General features: G+C 48.6%; 1 protein-coding gene and 1 long non-coding RNA gene across 5 annotated transcripts in view; one reads left to right on the forward strand and one right to left on the reverse strand.

The window, feature by feature from the left end:
- Positions 1-55: 55 nt before the first annotated feature.
- LOC144174389 (uncharacterized) lies at positions 56-18,515 on the forward strand. Of its 2 annotated transcripts, XR_013323463.1 has the most exons (4): positions 56-286; positions 7,662-7,820; positions 8,041-8,169; positions 18,379-18,515. It is a non-coding gene; the product is annotated as an uncharacterized LOC144174389 (long non-coding RNA). The 2 variants fall into 2 exon arrangements; XR_013323464.1 differs by lacking the exons at positions 8,041-8,169; positions 18,379-18,515 and adding an exon at positions 14,669-14,797.
- Positions 2,969-19,108, reverse strand: part of Posh (SH3 domain containing ring finger posh) — a 28,870-nt gene continuing 12,730 nt past the window's right edge. The window contains exons 10-17 of one of the 3 annotated variants that reach the window (XR_013323462.1): positions 18,486-18,697; positions 17,716-17,883; positions 15,546-15,882; positions 14,660-15,001; positions 11,269-11,453; positions 8,371-8,496; positions 5,719-7,842; positions 2,969-5,593 (exon numbers count right to left, since the gene is read on the reverse strand). Coding sequence is in view for 2 of the 3 variants with exons in the window: in XM_077703057.1 (XP_077559183.1) it covers positions 7,674-7,842; positions 8,371-8,496; positions 11,269-11,453; positions 14,660-15,001; positions 15,546-15,882; positions 17,716-17,883; positions 18,486-18,697 (1,539 nt within the window). In the remaining variant the exon portion in view is untranslated. Of the gene's footprint in view, positions 7,843-8,370; positions 8,497-11,268; positions 11,454-14,659; positions 15,002-15,545; positions 15,883-17,715; positions 17,884-18,485; positions 18,698-19,108 lie in introns of all 3 variants that reach the window. The other 2 variants (XM_077703058.1, XM_077703057.1) reach the window with 2 other exon arrangements.

Below are 19,108 nucleotides of genomic sequence, written 5' to 3' on the forward strand. Positions count from 1 at the left end.
CTGTTTATTATGACCAATATAAAACATTTGTTACAAAGTTTTATACTGAATGAAACTCCGGCATTCGCTAGGAAAAGAAATAAATCGATAAAATTGTTGCGTGCGTGTTTGGCGTGTTTACGACCGGCTTGTGGGCGTTGTGGGCGTGTTGCACGCTTTTTCCAAGGCTTTTTCACCGGAGTTGCCGGAGTTGCAGAGCAAGGAAGTAGGGGAAGAACGCGGCACTGGCGTATCCGGGCCGGCAAGATTACTGTACCGGCTGTACGGCGGGTGAATTTGTCATCGCGTGAGTCATACTTGACCGCTTTACTCAGCCTACGCATTTCGAAGTGTTGAACCATCGTTGGCGCCCTACTCTGTATGTGTTCTCCTGCATTCTCAACGCTGAGAGCACTCGCCAGCAACACTTCAAAGTGGTTGAAGGGTTGAAGTAGTTGAATCATATGGGAGAGGAGGGCTTTTCGTGGGTTGAAGAGTTCAAGTCGTAGAGTACGGCGCGCAAGACCGGTAAAAAAAAAAAAAAAAAAAAAAAGAGGTACAACAGGTCAAGGCACTAAGCAGAGCTGAGCAGTAAAAACCTGGCTCACGAGGTCCAATTCTCTTTTAAGAAGGTTACTACAGACATGAACGCGTATTCATGACAGAACGCTGATTCTTACGGGGAAGGTGATTTCTTCGCTTCTTCAAAGAGACGGCAAAGCGTTATGCTGGGAGCAGTCATTTCACCAAACAACATTCAGTCTAAATGTTATATTGAACATCATTTCATTGAATGATGTTTCATCGAACCCTATTTTATGCAATGCTTGAAGAGACACTGAAAAGATGCGTATATGTATTTGCGTTGTATAGGTCAATTCATGTTGCTTGTTGGTTCACCATTTGACCGAAGTTTTGAGGGACTTTATTTCGTGAATCTAATTAGAAGAAAAAAACAAGTCATCCTTCGTGGCTTCCTTACACCAATTAGTTAATTCAGGGCCCTCCACTCTGTTTTCTTGAGACTACGCACCTCCCAACCATCCGCATTGACAGATACAAAAACTAGGAAACACAAAAACACTCGACTTCACTCACCTTCTCCTACCGTATTTAGCCCCTTGCAACCGGCAATCGCTCCAATAAAATCTTCATCACAAATTATTCACGAATGCCTCATATGCACCCGAATGATCCGCAACTGGTAGTCGGAAGCTTTATGATGGTAAACACAGGAGCGTGTGCCAAACAATACGTGCAGAGTGGTCTAGAGATAGGTTGGTTAACTTTCGTATTTCGCACATTCGGCGGATCCACTCCCTGACAACGATTGATTGTGCTGTTGTCTGCTGTGGTAGCTACATCAGATATGTGGAAACGATTCCAGAGAATACATCTGCAGCTAAGGGACGTTTCATCAAGCACGAAACCCTAGCGAACACATTCAAACATTTGATTTTCGCTGCCCGAGTGGGTGATAAGAATGCATTACACTCATGTATTCATATTTCCAGATGCCGTGAAATAACTAATGCAGCAGGCAGCCACGCAATAAAGCACTTTCAGGGAATGCACCCGCCAACTGCGATAGCACACCAAGCCTCTCACCAGAATGCTCTACATGTATTGAGTGGCACGCGCTCATGTGTCTACTGTCATAGCTTTTCACTGTACAACCTTGTAGTAGCAACCAAAATTCTCAAACTAGCCACCCAGCAGACCTCCAACGGCTCCCTTGGCACTGCATTCACACAATGCAGACCCTTCCAGCCCCTGCACCTCAGATCACAACTCATCTATTGATCCACATTCTCTCGACAGCCATACTCTACTCACTATGGCAGTGGCAGAATTCACTATCAAAAATGGTCCGCTACATGCAGCGTGGCGTGTTGCAGCCTAATGAACGTTTTGAGCCCTGCACACCATCCACAGATCGCCGTAGGACTATAGTATACCCTTCTTAAGGCCAGTGGCTGAAACCTTGACAATTAAAACTCAACCTTTTTTTCTTTCCGTTTCTCCTCTCCCACCACATGGCCCAGGACCTTCCTTTCTGTGAATATGTCTTACAACGACAGGTCACACTTGTTTAACTTTTTAAAGTATGCATGCATTGGGTTTCATTAGCTTTATTTTCGTGTTTTATATGTAATATGGCCTTTTATTTGTCGCAACAGTTATGTGGTTTAAACATGCTCAGAAACAACTGAATTCTGCCCAGGAAAAGCAATGTAAAAAAAAAAAACATTAGGATGAACAGTTGTCATAAACAATGGTAAATGAAAAAAGAAAATCCCAGAACACAGCCTTAACATACACACCAAGTAGACATTTGTTTGACTTTTTTTTTTGTCCTTGATGAGATCCGATGCGACGGCGCCATAAAAGCACGACTTAAACTTGGGGGGGGGGGGGGGGTCTAACGTGCGGACACATTTTTCTTATGGAGGCACACTGCGGTGATAGCTACAAATTAGTTTAGACTGGCTGGGATTCCTTATCAGATGGTAAAATCTCTTGCACGAATATTTGTGCACAGCAATTCTGTCAGAGAAGCAGCTTATGTTTGCAAGACCTGAACGTGTTGACCACTACGCCACAGCCGGCAGATAGTATCGTTGTGCAGGAACGTAGAAAATGAGATATTTTAATATTTCTGATCAAGATCATTAAGCTACTATGATACCAGTATATTTCCATAAAATGGCACAAGGTACAACAAAAGCTACCATGTCTTACTGGCATTAAACGTGAGCACTTCTCTTGAGTAGAAATAAAGCTTTCACCTTTCTTGATACACCTGTGCCACCTCGTTAGGCCTGGTGTAACTACAGAAGCCACAGCTTGAAATGCCTTAGCAGGACAGCCATCTCTGCCCTATGGCACAACCTGTGCTGCTAAGTGAAATATTGTCATACTGAAGCTTCCATATAAGTGACAACCAGGTCCAATCTTGAGCGAGACAGTGACGAATCTCGTGACGCTGTACGTGGCAACAATTTTTATTGTAACATTGTGAATGTAAAACACACTGGCAGCTGTCCAACGGACACCCACGAAGATGGGTGCACGACTTCGCATTGCCAGCGTGATCACAACCGTACTTGCGAATCGCAAACAACATGCACCCTAAGCTTTTGATGAACGTGTGTGTGTGTGTGTGTGTGTGTGTGTGTGTGTTTGTCAGAGGTGCAAGAATCTCCCTCCCAGTATACAGAGCTCAAAGAGAATGTAAATAATAATAATAATAAAAAAAGCATTTGAGCTCTCGTTGCCACAGAGAAGAGAAGGGACAACAATAGTGGAATGCAAAATTGTGACATGCAGAACAACGTGCCGACACAGTGTTTCATTTTGGCACATTTGATGCATCAGCTGCTCCTGGCATTGTTTCCTCCCTTCAAAGTTGGCGAGGCAGTCTGTACACTTCTCGGTGACCAAAGCCCACACGCCAAAGTAACAAAGCAAAATGAGGACATTATATTAGCTTTGCTTGTAAACAGCGTCGGATATATTACAACTAGATTTTGCTCACATGAAAGCTTGATTGTGTAAGGGCAGGGGGGAACAAGTCAAAAAGGCATTTAAATAACGTACAGCACGAGATACAAATGACAGAAACAAGCATAAATTACTCGTCAAACAACAACCACAAAGCAAGAAATTCAACACACAAGCTGTAAAAATCTATCAAAGATGCAACTCAAGTATTGTATAAGGATGCTTACAGGCATTGCACTCGGTCACAAAAAAAAGAAAAAAAGAAAACTCAAAACTGCCCACAACATGCCGCATGTCTGCCCAGACTCAACTGAATGCCACGAACAAATTCCCTTTTCAAGATGTATAAAAGGCTCTTCACAGAACTGGACACCTTATAATGCAGTAAAACAGTAAAAATGCAAAATTTGTTTGAGGTCCTAGTAGAGTGCACCGGGTGCAGTAAAAAGTGCGCCCTACGTGTTTTCCAAAACAGAACACACACCTCATTTGCTGCCTAGTTCTTGCTGCCTTCATCTCTATAATAACTTAAAAGTACACACATCACCACAAGCAATAAAGTCACGGGGGAAAAAAATGTTAGCAGCTAAGTTTTGTAGCCGATGACAAGTTGGACTTGTTTATCCAGTAATGTATGTTGTATTTAGTGGTGCCATCTTGCACTATGTTGTTCTAAAACAGCTTTGGTTGCTTTTTGTGTGCAGTAGTCGCAAAAACTAATGCGTCAATACCTGGCAAAACATCACATCAATTTTAATTTTGGAAGAATCGCTTTAAATTACCCGAAGATAAAAAAAAAAAGAAAAAGAAAAGAAGGAGACAGAGAAAGTTCGGGAAATGCTCAGAAATAAATTTGGGCACCAGACAGGTAAACGAAACAGTGGCTCTTAAGAACAGCAGTTACCCTGAAGGTTAGTGACAACTAAATGCACCCCTAAAAAAAAAAAGAAAATGAGTATGAAACATTTTCAGATTCACTGTCCAGTGTTCGGCCACATTGTAAACCAGTGCAACACGTCACCCAACACGGCAAACAGAACAAAGCCCTTCCTTGAAGAAAAATAACACAATAAATACAGCAAAGAAAGCACAGTGACTACACGTCTCTGGTGCATTATTCAATCACCTGAACACTGAGATTTTAAAAGGTTATATATACAGAGTGTACGCATTTACAAGCACCAGTGTATGGTCTTCATGTGCCGAGTGAAGGACAGCGACAGGTGCACTTTTAAGACGCTTTGAGATTCATCGAAATTGTGACCGGTATGTACAGACAGGATTCTATGTTACACAGGCTTCCGAAATGTCACCCTGAAGTCCCTCCTACAACCACAGAACAAGAAGCAAAGGCCTTTCCCAACTCCTTATTGCTCTCACCGTCGCATTCCGCACGGAAGAATACAATAGAGAGCACAAACTGTGCTTGGATCATGCATTAAATGCAACTTTGCATCACACGGGGGAGTTTCGGAGGCACTACTGTGCTCGTTTGCTAGTAGTAGTGCGGCAACTGCGTCCACTTGGGACTCGTCAGGTCAGGTTTATCAGCAGCACAAGCTCAGCACCCGTCCGCGTGAAACAAGGGGCAGGGGTTACATGCCCGACGTAGCGACTCGCTCATTGCGAAGCCATGATCAGAAGTGTCAAATAATTCAGGCCTATGAGTCTGTCCCATCGCAAACGCACACATCCATACCAACAGGGGTGGAGAAGAAAGGCTGGCAGTCAAAGCCGGGCTAAAACATGTCACAACCAAACAACTTGACCAGAGTTGAACCGCAGCAGTGGCTGCGCGGTGGTGAGCAGGTGATGCGCAAAGGAAAAATACCAACTTGGCACGGCCAAAGAAGACTGTGGGGCTTGTATCAGTCATGGACTCGCTGCAAACAGTTCTGCAGACAGATTCTCCACGCACGGGAATATATGTAAAGCTGATGTTGGACTGCTTCCCGCAGGAAGTCCGGGACCGATAATCAAAGCTCCTGTTTGTCGTCACCACAGAACAGGACCTGAACTGAAAAATGCACCAGCTTGTGCCGAGGGCGCAGGGTCAAGGGCTGCGCTGCACCTTTTTTAAAAATGCGTGTTATAACTCCTCTCCATTTTTCTGCTTTGCAACTCCTCTATCACCTCGCTGCACACAAAGATATACAGTGGAACCTCGTTCATATGTTTTTCACCGTACCGGGAAAACAAAACGTAGTAACCAGGAAAACGCAGCACTGAGGAAACCTTCGAAAGTGAACGAAAACAGTGTAGCTTTGACTTGCAACCACGATTTCTGGAACTTTGGCTTTTTAACCTTAAAAAATTTGAGAATGTAGGATTGCCGCTTTTTGCGATTGCTGGAAAACACCACGCATGGTAATGCAAGGTCCCTAGCGATGTCGACTCTTTTCCGCACTGGCTGCTTGTCTACTGCGCACAGTACGTCAAGCTTTTCCTGAAGGGAAAGTGCCTCCCGTTTTCGCGGCGCCATCAAGGCACGACAAAGTTTGCAGTTACAAGTTCAACGATGTTCTCAAAGCTTTAAGTGCACGATGAGGACGAGGGCACATGCTATTCTTGCGGTGGTGCTTTTATGGCAAACACGCACTTCCAGCATTCCGAAGTGAAACTTCCGTTGTAAGTGCAGTGATAAAGATGATAGCATAGAGTAACACAGGGCCATCTAGTGGTGACGAATCGCACCCGTGTGTGGCTTCATGCAGTCAGTTGCGTAGCCAAGCCTGGCCAAAGCTCGTTAAACATCAGAATGGCGGTCTGCGCATGTTGCCCGGGCAGGTTCGGAGAGTCAGATTGCGACGAATGATCCGGGAACGTACTTTGAGCCACCACGTAACAGTGAAAATTTTAATACATGGGACTCTATGTGAGCTGCGCCGGAACTAGGCAAAAACAACATAGCAGCCGCGAAAACACAGCACTGAGGAACACAAGAGCGGGGTTCTACTGTATATTGAAATCAGGTTTTGGATGTCTTGCAGAAAAAACAAAGCCAATTGGTATTTTCAGATTCTGTGCCGAAGAAGTCAGACCTTTTAATTCCTTCCTCCCTTCATTCGTTCCCTCGATCTTATTGTGCTCTTTCATCATTATCAATGTGTTACATCCGCAGTGTTCAAGTGCAACTTTCTGCTCTAGTTCCCTTTCTCAATTTGAACAAATTCCTGGTCTTCCACCCAGATAGGCTGCTGCAATTCAAATGCAACTTCCACACAGTTTTTCTGCACAAACGTATATGCTCTCAACTTGAAGATTCGTGTGCCGGTGCTCAAAGCACGGCGATAAAATCCAATGTCAGAAGGCAATACCTTTCTGTCGAAGTGCAAAGCCTTTCAACCAAGATCATAAGGGGACATAATGCTGTGCAAAGAGCAAGAAAAGGCGTCGCCAGGCAACACCCGAGACCGTTGGTGTGTGGCGCTGCCGGTGGGAGTGTGTGAAGTGCGTCTTCTGCTACCACACATAACCAAATGGCATCCCCACCTTAAGCTCTGCTCTCGTATTCGCCGTAACAAAACGGCTTTCGATTTTATGTGCGAGCATAGGTGGAGATTCACGTCGTGGGTGTAAGAACAATTAAATTAACAATAATCAAATAATTAGGTAAGCAATGATGGCAGAAATGAGTGAAATTATGCTCACAGTAAATGTCGGCTTCACTTTGTGAAACGACCCTCTAATTGTTTTGATAACTGGTCTCCCAATGCGTTTGCTTATTCCAAAGGCTGCATTGCCTTTGGTAATTAAACCGGGTATTGTGTTCGCAGCAACGGGCCGCGTTAGCTAAACGGCCCCACAACTACCCCTTCCCCCTCCTGTGGTTCCGCCTTGGCAACAACACATAACCGGAAACGTCAAGCTCGCGTCAGTTTGTCGCACCAGACTCCTCACACCACACCCAAACCCGCGCAACGCGTAAGCAACCGCAGCACTCGTCATACACAGCTACCCACAAGATTAAAAATAAAAAGTAGGAACATGTGACACGACTCCCTTGAAAAACAGGCGAACAACGTAAAGATGAGAATTCAGCTCGTAAAAATGCCAACTACCGGGGATGTCTTTCTCTGAGCCACCATGAGCTTTCAGCGCGTACTGTGGAACGGGGGAGTGTTGGCGGGTGGGGGCAAGGTTTGTCTGTCGGTGCCCTCTCTCTGTGTCTGACGCAGTCTCAGGGGGCCTCAGAAGCCCTCGACGAAGCTGCCCGGGAACAGCCCCGTCTTCCCCGTCCTCTGCAGGGTGCCCTTGAACCAGCCGTCCTCTCGCTTCTTGTGGACGTACACCACGTCTCCCTGCTTGAGCTCCAGCTCATACTCGCTGTTCGGAGGGTAAGGCACGATGCAGCGAAACCTGCACACAGGAGCATGAGGAGGCAGCAACTCCATCATCAACCTTCTTCCACCGCATTTTAACACAAGCTGCAGGAGACAATCGAGATAAAAGAGAAACAGGAAAAATAACACCTTAACGCAACATTCATGAAATGGGTCGAGTGCCTTCCAAGTTGCATGCCCACTTGTTCCAAAGCATTTTTTTTTTTTTCCATAGATTCCCCCTGTTAAACAGAATTACCCCCAGCATTAAAAGATCCAGTGTCATCCTACGTCACCACTGAAATCAACTCTGGGTGGATACCGATGGCAGAACTGACGGCATCCTAAGCATTGTACTGATTGCGTAAGTGGCCATCTCTTTCAAACCATGTGTCATTTTTACAGTCAAAGTATCGCTGCCAAGAGGAAAAACAAGAAAAAGGAAAACCCCACAGTCGTGCAAATGGTGGGACGTCCTGACAGCCAGCCCGGCAAGAGCTTTAAAACGAGTCTCTAGGTTCATCGATAGTGGGCTCTAGTACGGGTAGAGCTGGAAGAAGCTCACCGTTCTCGGACCAGGGGTGCGGGCTGCTTGGGCCTGGCCTTGAGGCTGTCGCTCCCGTCCAGGGAGCTGGTCTTCTTGTGCAGGGCCTGCTGACTGCCCAGGGCCTCGCTCGGGCACGAGCCAGACCTGTCGGCGGAGAGGGTGATTGGCCTTGTTTGCACAGACAGCATGTGGCAAGGACTGCAACACATCTCTGACACATGTGTGACATGTCTGAATCAAGCTATGGGCATAATTTTCTCCCTCATTATACATCGAGAACACTCTTCACTTCGGGCTTATTTTTTTCCCCACAACTTTTGCTTTTTACAAATAGGTTTGCTGCAGCTGAACGTCTGACCTTCCTATAGCCATTTTAGTGTTAATGCTATGCCCAAAGATGCTTTAATTGCTGAGAAATCACTCATGAAACGCTGACCAAACGTGACACAAACAGCGGCTGCTACTGTCATGGCAAACCGAAAGAAAGTGAGGCAGCGGTGATGTGCAGCGGTATAGAAGGAACCGAATACAGTAGAATCTCAATGATACGAATCTCGTGGGACTGTGAAAAATATTCGTATCATCCAAAACTCGTATGAACCAACACAGACTGAAAAATTGAGCACTAAAAAAAGTTTTCGTTCATTTGTTCTCTTACTTTCGCGTGAAGAAATCCGTGACATTTTTCTGCATTTTTTTAACCTCCAATGCATTGAGCAGTCCTTTCTGGACTTTCGTCTCCTCACTCGCGGTGCCCAAGCTCAGTACACACCGCAACAGGCAAGGAGTGATCCGCATGGCGCATTTTTTTATGCGATTCGTGCACGTTGGTGTTGCGCGTGCGATTTTTTCACGCCCAAGTCAGCGATTTTGCACCCGCGGCCGCCTGTGCTTAGGTCAGAAAATGATGCGCGATGCGCGCGGCAGTGGGAGGAGCCTGACGACTTGCGCCAATGGGAAGGCATGCGCCTTATGGTGGGAGTTTTGAAGCGCTCGAGACAGCCGGCTGACTCCGCCAGAGATGTTTAGGCTTAACACCCCGGCAGATATTTCGTGGGCGCTTTCACTAGCAGCACGGATTATGTTTTATAGTACCATTTTCGCTTACATTATTAGCTCATTTACCGCAAAGCAGCTTCGTGTGTGCTTTGAGTGGCATTTTAAAGAGGTTAGAAGCGGTCACCACTTCACAACCGATGCCGCCACCATGTTGCCGCCGCCCGCCGCGCCCCGCGCAGCGTGCGGGTGATTTCGCGGAGGCGTCGGCGCGCCTGTGGAGTGCGCGGTGCGTTTTCGCAAGCAGAAAACAACTGCCCAGCCACTCCTGCAGAAAGAGCAACAAAGAGGGGAGAGAGAGCCCATACATCGCTGTCGCTTGCTCGCTCGGCAGTCAGGCGCCTTGTCGGCTCATTCGTATCATCCGCCGGGCGGCGGGGGTCCGTTCGTAAAAGCCGAAATTTTTCAATTGCAAACAATGCAATTTCGCAGGTACTTATCAGAAATTCGTATCATCCCAAAATTCATATCACCCAGAATCGTATCATTGAGATTCCACTGTACAACACTACCACGTACCAAGCGGTTTGGTCAGTTTTGGTCAATCAGTCGTGCCTTCCCCAACTCCCACATCGTTTGCAGCACCGGACCACAAGGCAAAATGTTTTTTCCCATGATCAGTATTAATGCTTTGTTGAAGAAGAACATATTGTCCTTTTCAGGCCCCACAAAATGGTGGCGTTGGATAAACCGCTCGTGTGTAGCTCACACACTTCCTCGAAAGGCAGCACTGCCACCTCAAGTATGGACGAGTAGCGCCATCCAGCGGCAGCGAGGAAAGACGTTGCACATGCCAGACTATTTAAGCACTCGTGCTGCAAATTGCACAGTATAGCCAGTGGCGGCGGCACCTATCTTTACGTTTTCGGTATTTTCTACCGAAGCTACGCATAAGCATGGCATATTATAATATGTGGTATAAGCTAATCTATTGATCTACAGCGACTTGTATTTTGACTTCAGTGTCCCTTTAAGTGCAGGGCTGGCCTGTGCTCGGTTTGCCATCCTAACTTCTCTTCTGAGTACGCTCACGTGCACAATTATTGGAGCTGAATGAGCAACCACACAATGTAACGGTACAAAGAGAAAAAAAGAAAAACAGGCAGAGGGAGTAAACTTGGAGCTGTTCACAACAAGCCATTAATCCCTGCAAATTAAATGCACTGCAAGGCAACCGGGGACCACCTCAGAGCAACTTCTCCCGCCCAAAAGACCCTAGGCAGACGTGCTATGCCCCCGCCAGTGACAGCGGATGTGGACGGCCAACACTGCGTGTGAAAGGGTGTGTTTTAAGGGCACAGCACTTTAGGGTCTCGCCTTGTCATCGTAGCTTGGTCGCTGGACCCAAGTAGAGCCACACGGCTTTCCGTCGTAGCGGCTGTCGTCGCGGTGTAACCCAGAGGCTTTGAAAGCCAAGCGGTTTATATAGTCATAATAAGCGTTTGAAGCTCGTGAACCGCTGGCACTTGTCATACATCTCCCCGTTTTTTAGCGCAAAGAAAACTGTAGCTACATTTAAGGCAAAATATACGTAACTAACTGGCAGTACCCGCGTTCGTTTAGTTAGGAATGCTCGTTGGGTTGGTTTTTACAACAGTAAGCGAAAAAAAGTGGCAGTGCAACGCCGGCACGTGCGAGAGGAAAAGCAAGCACAAAAAGAACAGAACTCCCGCTGGCGCAGTTTCAAGTAGGGGTTGCGCGAGCACTGCGAAGGCGGGAAATTTGAATTGCATTGGGTGGTAGCAGAGAGCGGATAACAGTGCTACAGCCCATCATGGCGAATCACTGCTCTGCACTTCCGACAGCTTTCACATTGAGTGGAACGGCTTTAATTGTTTTCCTCCCCTTCCTCCTCCCCACCTGATGTGCACGACCGGCACGGCGCTGGGCGGCTGCTGCAGCAGGGGCTGCTGGGCGGCTGCCGAGCTGTCCACGAAGCTGGGGTTGTCGCACGAGAAGTTTGGCGGCGGCGGGGAGCGCGAGCGGCGCTTGGCTGTCAGCCGCTTCATCAGGCTGATCTTGTCCTTCTCCTTGCGCTCCTTCTGCTGCAAGAGGAGGACGGGCACGCTTCAGCACTGGGAAAGGAGGACGGGCACCACAGCTTGCGACATGTCAAAGGGGACGCTGTCAGCACTTCTTTTTTGCGTGGCCCTCTTCAGGGGCTCCTCTCCACATTTGCACCAACTCTGCGAAACCACTCCGCTCACCAAGAAGTACAATTCCTCCACTCTTTCTATTCGGAGGTTTTGAGGCAGCGGGCTTCTTCAAGAGCAGTGGCCTTGAGGTTTTTGACAAGCAAGGCACATACAGTGCAACGTGCTTATGATCACGTCGCATCCGACACATCAATTTTAGCCAACTTCTCCCACAAGCATTAGTTTATGCAATAATATTGGCCTAAATGTAACAAAGGGTTATGACAACTGAACTTTGCGGTCTCTAGAACATTTAAGTGGCCTGCGGATTTGAAACACATGCACACACAGCTACAAGAACAGGTATACCTTTACGACGTAGGCATGAAATGTTCCCGTAGGGCAACTGGTAAGCAGTCCAAGAGTCTTTGTCATGATGCTCAAGCAGTATACAACCTTAACTCTGAACGTTCCAACACATAGTCTGACTGAACTAGACTGTGCTGCTTACACCAGTCAATGCAGCTCCCTGCCTACACCACCACAGAGCACAATGAGCCACACACTTTTTGCCTGTCCTGGCACAAAACCTCCTCCAACCTAAAGTTAGCGCAGGGAAGTGACAGATTGGTTCGCCACTGGCCTGCATAGCCAGTAATGCCCCTGTCACACAGGAAACCTAATGTCATTCAAAGTGAATGACATTAGCTGTTATTGACATTCGGTTTGGCCGTGCGGGTCTACACGGCGAAACAAATGTCATTTGATAGTGATAGCGGTGATGATTAGCGGCCTTGCAAAACCGCAAAATTATATTTCAAATGCATCTAGAATGTTTTCATGCATAACATTTCAAACGCATCTAGAATGTTTTCATACATAATATTTATTTTAAAAACATAATAAAGGATTATTTTTTGAACTAAAAATGAGAAAATCACTGGTTTAGATGACATTAGTAGCCACAACAAGCCAAGACAAGTCTGCAAAAAATCCTTATTAGGGTAGCACGTGCATTGGGAACAAGATTTCCTTTTTTGTTAGTACTCATTTGTGTTTCTTTCTTTGTAAAAACAACATGAAAGGGAAATTTAAGTTTACTGACAGTTTTTAGAACAGTATTATTTGGTTTATTTCTGAGCTTTCTTCTCTAGTGACGCGCCACTGCTGTCGAGGCTACTCATTTGGCCGCTGAATGAACTCCCGAACCTCAATTAGCCGCTAAATGTCATTTGCCTCAAATGTCATTCGGTATTCTCGTGTAGCGCTGAATAATGACATTTAGAGCGAATGACATTTGCTCTAAATGTCATTAGATGTGCCGTGTGACAGGGGCATAATTTTTCCTCAGATCCAGGCATACACCATATGCTGTGATAGTCACATTGCCTTTACATAGAATATTTGCAGTTGATCACTAAGATGCCTGTTGGCCTAACATGGAGAAAGAAACAAGACAGGAGGGGAAACTTCACTTCCCTGCGTGACTAGATAATGTCACAAGTACTGGGCACGGGTTAGGTAAGCTAGCAGCATGTGTTGCGGGAGGAGAAACTGTGCACAAAAACGTGGCGTACCCACTATCATCTCGTTTATTACGTGTTACAGTTAAACCTCGATGTAACGAACTTCAATGTAACGAAACCCTCGATGTAACGAACCACGGAATTTTTCGTAACTTCAAGTGTATGCACACCATGTATTTTTACCCTCTGTGTAACGAAGTCCCGTTTGCCGAAATTTCAATGTAACGAAGTTTCACGGAGAACTAGGCACGAAATTTAAGTTGTAGAGGTATATTTTGGGAGACGCAAGCGCCGAAATGGGATCTCAATAAAACGCAAACGGCAACACGGCCGGGCCGCCCGATGCCGCGGATGCAGCGAGCCGCGGAGTCTGAGCGAGCCCCTTGCTTAAAAACTGTGTGGCGTGCATACACGGGTGGCGCACTGTTTCTGTCGGAGCCTAATCGTCTACGCGGGCAACAGCGTGAACGGCATGGGGCGTTTTCTCACCGCAAAAACGCGCCTCGCAAGCCATATGCGCGCTGACACAGTCGCGGAGACCACCCGCGCGATGTGGGGTAGCTGCATGGGGTAGCTGCAGCGACCGCTTATAACCGCTCGCTGAAACGCAACTCAATGGGCAAACGAGAGGGGCACGCGAGAAAAAAAAAAAGCGTATAACGTGGGCGAAATTTTCACAGTAAAACCATAGTAAAACGTCATGCGCGCCTCTTACGAAAGCGCCCACCAAACATCCTCCGCTGTGGTAAGCCTAATCGCCTCTTGCGGGGCCGCCGCCGCCGCCGCCGCTTTGCCCTTCATTCGAGTTCGCTCATGCTCGTTGGGTTTCATCGTTCCATCAAGCATTTGTGAAGCTTTATGAGCCTTGTGCGCGCGTTTTTTTTTACACCCGCGTCTGCGATTGGGGAGGCGCGCACCCTATGGCGGGAGCTTCGAAGCGCTCGGGGATGCCGAGGATATTCGATTGGCGCTTTCATAAGCGGAGCGTATGACGCTTTACAGTGAAATTTTCGCCCACGTTATCCGCTTTTTTTTTTTCTCGCATGCCCCTCTCGTTTGACCCTCGAGTTGCGTTTCAGTGAGCGGAAGCGCTCGCTGGAGATACTCACATCGCGCGGGTTGTCTCCGCGGCTGCGTCAGCGCGCCTGTGGCTTGCGGGACGCGTTTTTGAGGGGAGGAAACGCTCCATGCGGTTCACTCTAATGCCCGCGTAGACGATTAAGCACCGACAGAAACAGAAACAATGCGCCAGCCGTGTATGCGCACCACGTTTTCTTTTGCAGGAAATGCTTCACGGGATGAACACTTCATTAAAACCGCGAATTTCAATGTAGCGAAATTTCAATGTAACGAAGTAAATTACGAATTTTACCGACTTCGTTACATCGAGGTTTAACTGTACTACCATCTCCTTGCCCTGTGAAGTGTCGTAGTCCGCATTAGTTTTCATCGTGCCATTATTTGGTCAGTTGCTCGTGCCCACTGCAGTGGGTGTTTCGCCACCTACATATATATTTTTGCTCCGTAACGTAACAGCGGCCTCCCGTTTCCCAGTTGCCTCCTCAGTTGCTGATGCTGTGTGCTACACACCTTCTCCAGGCGCAGCGCTGAAGCAGAGGGAGCCAGGGGGCTCGGGGCAGAAGAGGTGGAGCAGCCGGGAGTGCTGGGTGCTGCCCCCCCGCTGGACCCCCCACTCAGGGTGTTGGCCCCAACCGGGTTGGAGGCTGCAGGGCTGCGGGTGGGCGTGGCACAGGCGGGCACCCAGGTGGAAGCGCCACCCCCAACGTAGGGGCTGGGCCCCGAGGGGGGCCACGCCAGCAGCCAGTGGCCGCTGGCGGCGGGGCCAGAGGAGCCCCCCTGGGAGGGGCTCCCCGTGACCGCCTTCGTCACGCCCAGCTGCTGCACTTGCAGGGGCATCGAGCACTGGCTCACCTGCAGCGGCCGGGAGGGGAGCTACACTTCAGACACTGGCACATGTCTGGGCAGTCTCAAAGTAAAATTCAATGCACCACGCCGCTCGCCAAATACGAGCCACAAACACTGAGAATAAGCACAGAGTGCACAGATGATCCCAATTTCGATGCAAAATGCTTATTAAGTGAGTTGCACCGAACTAACAAACACAGCATCTCCCGCTACTTGTGGTGCTAAAAGTGCCACAACAGACATCGACACCAAGCAGTCAGCTGATCGGAGAACTTAGAAAAGACATTCCATAGTGCAGGTTTGAAGGACACTATTACGAACGAACAAAGATTTTGAGAATGGTCTTCTCGTTAACCCCAACATGTCGAAGTGAGCAATGCCCAGTGCATTAGCAAGGCACAATCGAATGAGACAAAGCCAGAGTGGACAGCAAAGCATGGGACAAAAAACAGGTAAGAGAGAGACAAACACATAGAGCAACGAGAGGGTGTAGCATTCAGGGTCGAAGCTTCAATGAAGCCGACAAATGAGTGGAGCAGGTGGTCCGTACCGGTGGCTTGTGTCCCAGGGGGCTGGGCGTGGTGGTGAGCGGTGCCCTCTGTGGAGGAACGGCCAAGGCCCATTCGGCCAGCAGAGGGCTCGAGCCCTGCCCAGCCAGGAACGGGGGCGGCCCCGCAGCAGACACTATGGGCATCTGCTGCTGCGGGGTGCACAGCCGCGGTCGCGGGGAGCTGGGGGCGGGAATGCGCGTGCCCACTTGCTGCTGCTGTTGCTGCTGCTGCTGCTGATGTTGCTGCTGCTGCTGCTGCTGCTGCTGTTGATGCTGCTGCTGTTGATGCTGCTGCTGCAGGGGCAACAGCACAGGGCCAAAGCTGCTGCCCGACGACCTAGAAAAGATGCGGGAGACCAGCAAGCTTTTTCCCACTGTTTGCTCACCCTGCAGGTTTCATCATGAAATGCCGCAGCACACCGCAGTCTCGAAACAATAGAACAGAAAGGAAGCGCACTGCCACTGTAACGTTGTTGATCATTCAATGTGCACTAGCACTCTAAGCAATGAGCGACCCTGCCACCATGCACGTGTCACAAAACGACATGTGACCACAAGCAGAATGCACAAACCAACCAGGAGTTGAAGGAAATTTGTGCACAGATACAATGCCGATGCTATTACAGTTGGTACAACGCCTTATTAGTCTTGTGTACTCACTAGAGCCACTAGATAGGTTTCAGAGTACCGGCACTCTTTTTTCTCATTGTTGCATGCCGCTAACAGCAGCCATTGGTTGAACTGACATTTGTTTACGCCGGAAGACCCATGGGCGCTGACATTTTGGTGCCAATGTGTTGCTGCGTGTGCACGCTCTTCGATAAATTGTGATTTTCGGAGCACAGTGTGGCTTTACGACACGTTGAGAGTGAGTTTTTAAGCCCCAGACAGAGTAGCGATGCCATGCTGCTCTGTACTGGGCTGTTTCAACCGGCCAGAAGGTGGAAAATGCCTGTTCGTTTCCCGCTGAGAAGTAGCAGCGCCTATTGTAACCTAGAGCCACTTGAAAAGTGTAGCTTATTTAGTGGCTCTAGCGTAACCTAGAGCCGCTAAATAAGCTACACTAGCGTAACCGAGCCTGACCCTGTTGCACCGGCACGCTATCTTGAAATCCTTGAAAAATAAACACAGCTGTCATGGTTGCCAAGCAATGCCCAGACAAATTCCGCCCATCAAAGTCAACCACAATTGGGGGCATCAAGCTGGCCACCCTGGCGACAGGCAGCGAAATGGCTGCCGGCGTGCATCGGTGCCATTACTCTTAAGTGTATCTTATTTAGTGGCCCTAGTACTCATGTACACCAGAGCATTAGTTTAATCCTTTCGCTGTCACTGACGTTCTGGTACGTTTTCGCATTTTCCCTCCGCAGTGTCCCTGACGTATCGGTATGTTCTCCATTGTGCGTTCAAAAATTCACGTCATAGCGCAAAGCTGGCGCGCCTGGACTTCTCGCGCGATCTGTGGAATCTTTCTAGCAGCTGGTATTTCCCTCGCAAGCTCTCTATGACGGTATATTGAAGAGTACGGAGCGCCCGCGCACACCCTTCGTTGCTGGGGGCATGTTCACTCTGCGCGCTGTACTCTGTCGGGATCAGTGACCATGCGACACACGTGCGATCCCGTACGGGTGCAAGGGTTGTTGTGCCATCCGTGCGTCATTTCTGTGCATTGTGCGGGCTACTGAATGTGCTCCCTCCATGCGCGCGGTAACTTTCGGATGGCTGACCACGTGGGGCCTTCGACTGCGGACAGGAGCAATGATTCCTCCGATTCCGATCCGAATATGAGCCGAACTCGGAATTGCATTCTGAGAGTTTCTCATCCAAAGAAGGGGTGCGAGTTTCACAGCGTCAGATTCTGATGTTGAAACGGTGGGGTCGCAGTCCTGGAAGCGTGCATGGCAAACTGAAAATACCTGAAGAAAGGCGATTTCCCACTCACGCCCTTTCATGTCAACGCGTTACGATCACTATGCTCCTTCCCTGATATTCCGGAAACCAAGCCGACACTGGGGGTGCAGTGAAAGGGTTCATGACACGATGTCCAAAAACATGTGTTCTCGTGGCTGTTGTTAGCATACGTTCTTTTGCAAGTACAGTAGGCAATTCTCAAGTGCAAAGACAGTAACGTGCACTAGACGTGCAATTGCGAGCGAGAAAGCGAGCTCACTTGGCGGGCTGCACGTAGTTGCCCGGAAACACGCCCGAGAGCCCCGTGCGCAGCGAGGTGCCCTTGAACCAGCCGTCCTGGCACTTCTCGGTCACCGAGTACAGCTCGTTCTTCCTCAGCTCCAGCTCGTCCTCCTTCTGCGGCTTGTAGCTGTACAGGGCCACGTAACTGCACAGGGCAGAGAGCAGCGTCATAACCACGCAAAACACTACTACTGTGGTAAGAAGAGCACTGCTTGCACTGCATAAGAGCAAGCGACACCATCATGTTGTTGTTGTGTTTGAAACCTGCCTGGGCCCAGTCGACATACAACGAACGCTAGCTTTATAACACGAAGCAAAGGGCCTCACAAATAATCTAAATAAAATACCAAGTCTCTCGCCAATGATTTAAGCAAAAAAGTTAGTTAACCTCTCGATAACTAAATGCAAATGTTGGCAGCAGTCACTAACATCTGTACTCTACACAGCTCTATGACCAGAATTTTGTGGTTGCATGCTCGTACGCGACCACTGTAGGGTCCCAGAATGCTTCCTAAACACATGCTCTTCCTGGATAGCAGCAGCGTCAATACGAACAAGTGGGACAGGTTTGAAGTGACAAACGTTATTCACTATCATCCTCATGATTTCGTTTTTCCATTTTCTGTATCGTGGAAAACAGTGCTCACAAGATCATCCCAAGTTGGACAAATTGAACGATACACAAAAAGTCGCCCCGACCACAGTGCAGCAACAAAGAGCATAAACTGTGCCGAAAGTCTGGCTTACAAGGATGCGATGGCAGCATGTGGAGCAGGCTGCAGCGGCTGTGGTTGAGCCAAAGGTGCCAGCAGTGTGGCCGGCTGCTCCGACGGTGGCAGGGGAATCCCAGGAGGATTCAAGGAAGATGGGTCCCTCTCTTTGCGGCCACTGTGACGGCGCACCACTCGCGTCAACGATGGCTCGCCCGACGACCCTCCCTGTGACGTGGCGGGTACAGGCTGCACAAGCACACATCCAGCAACATTAGCCCGGCGCAGTCGAGAAATCTCACAGGTACCACTGCAAAAGGCAACGTCAGCCTATAGATGGTAGTCACTGAAAAGTTTAGCTGTCAATTTCTTTGCTTGGCAACACTGAAAATGGCTGCGGACGTGGTCGAAGCACCACAAACATGACACGGCTTATGCCACTGCGCCCGCGCGCAGAAGAAAACAAAAATACTGGCGTGCGTCGCCCGCTCTGTTTCAACCCGATTCTCTGCAGTGCTGTCAACAGAGATGTTATTAATCGCAACCACATTGGAGTAAAGGTGTTACTTTGCATTCGGTGGGGTAGAGTTCGGAACATCCAACACGCATCATGAGCGTAGCACGGTCAAGTACCGCCATTCCGCGGAGCCCGCCGTAACC

The sequence above is a fragment of the Haemaphysalis longicornis genome, unplaced genomic scaffold (genome assembly GCF_048455015.1).
Source record: "Haemaphysalis longicornis isolate Haplotype H1 unplaced genomic scaffold, Haemaphysalis longicornis Haplotype H1 scaffold_3, whole genome shotgun sequence".
Taxonomy (NCBI): Eukaryota; Metazoa; Arthropoda; class Arachnida; order Ixodida; family Ixodidae; genus Haemaphysalis; species Haemaphysalis longicornis.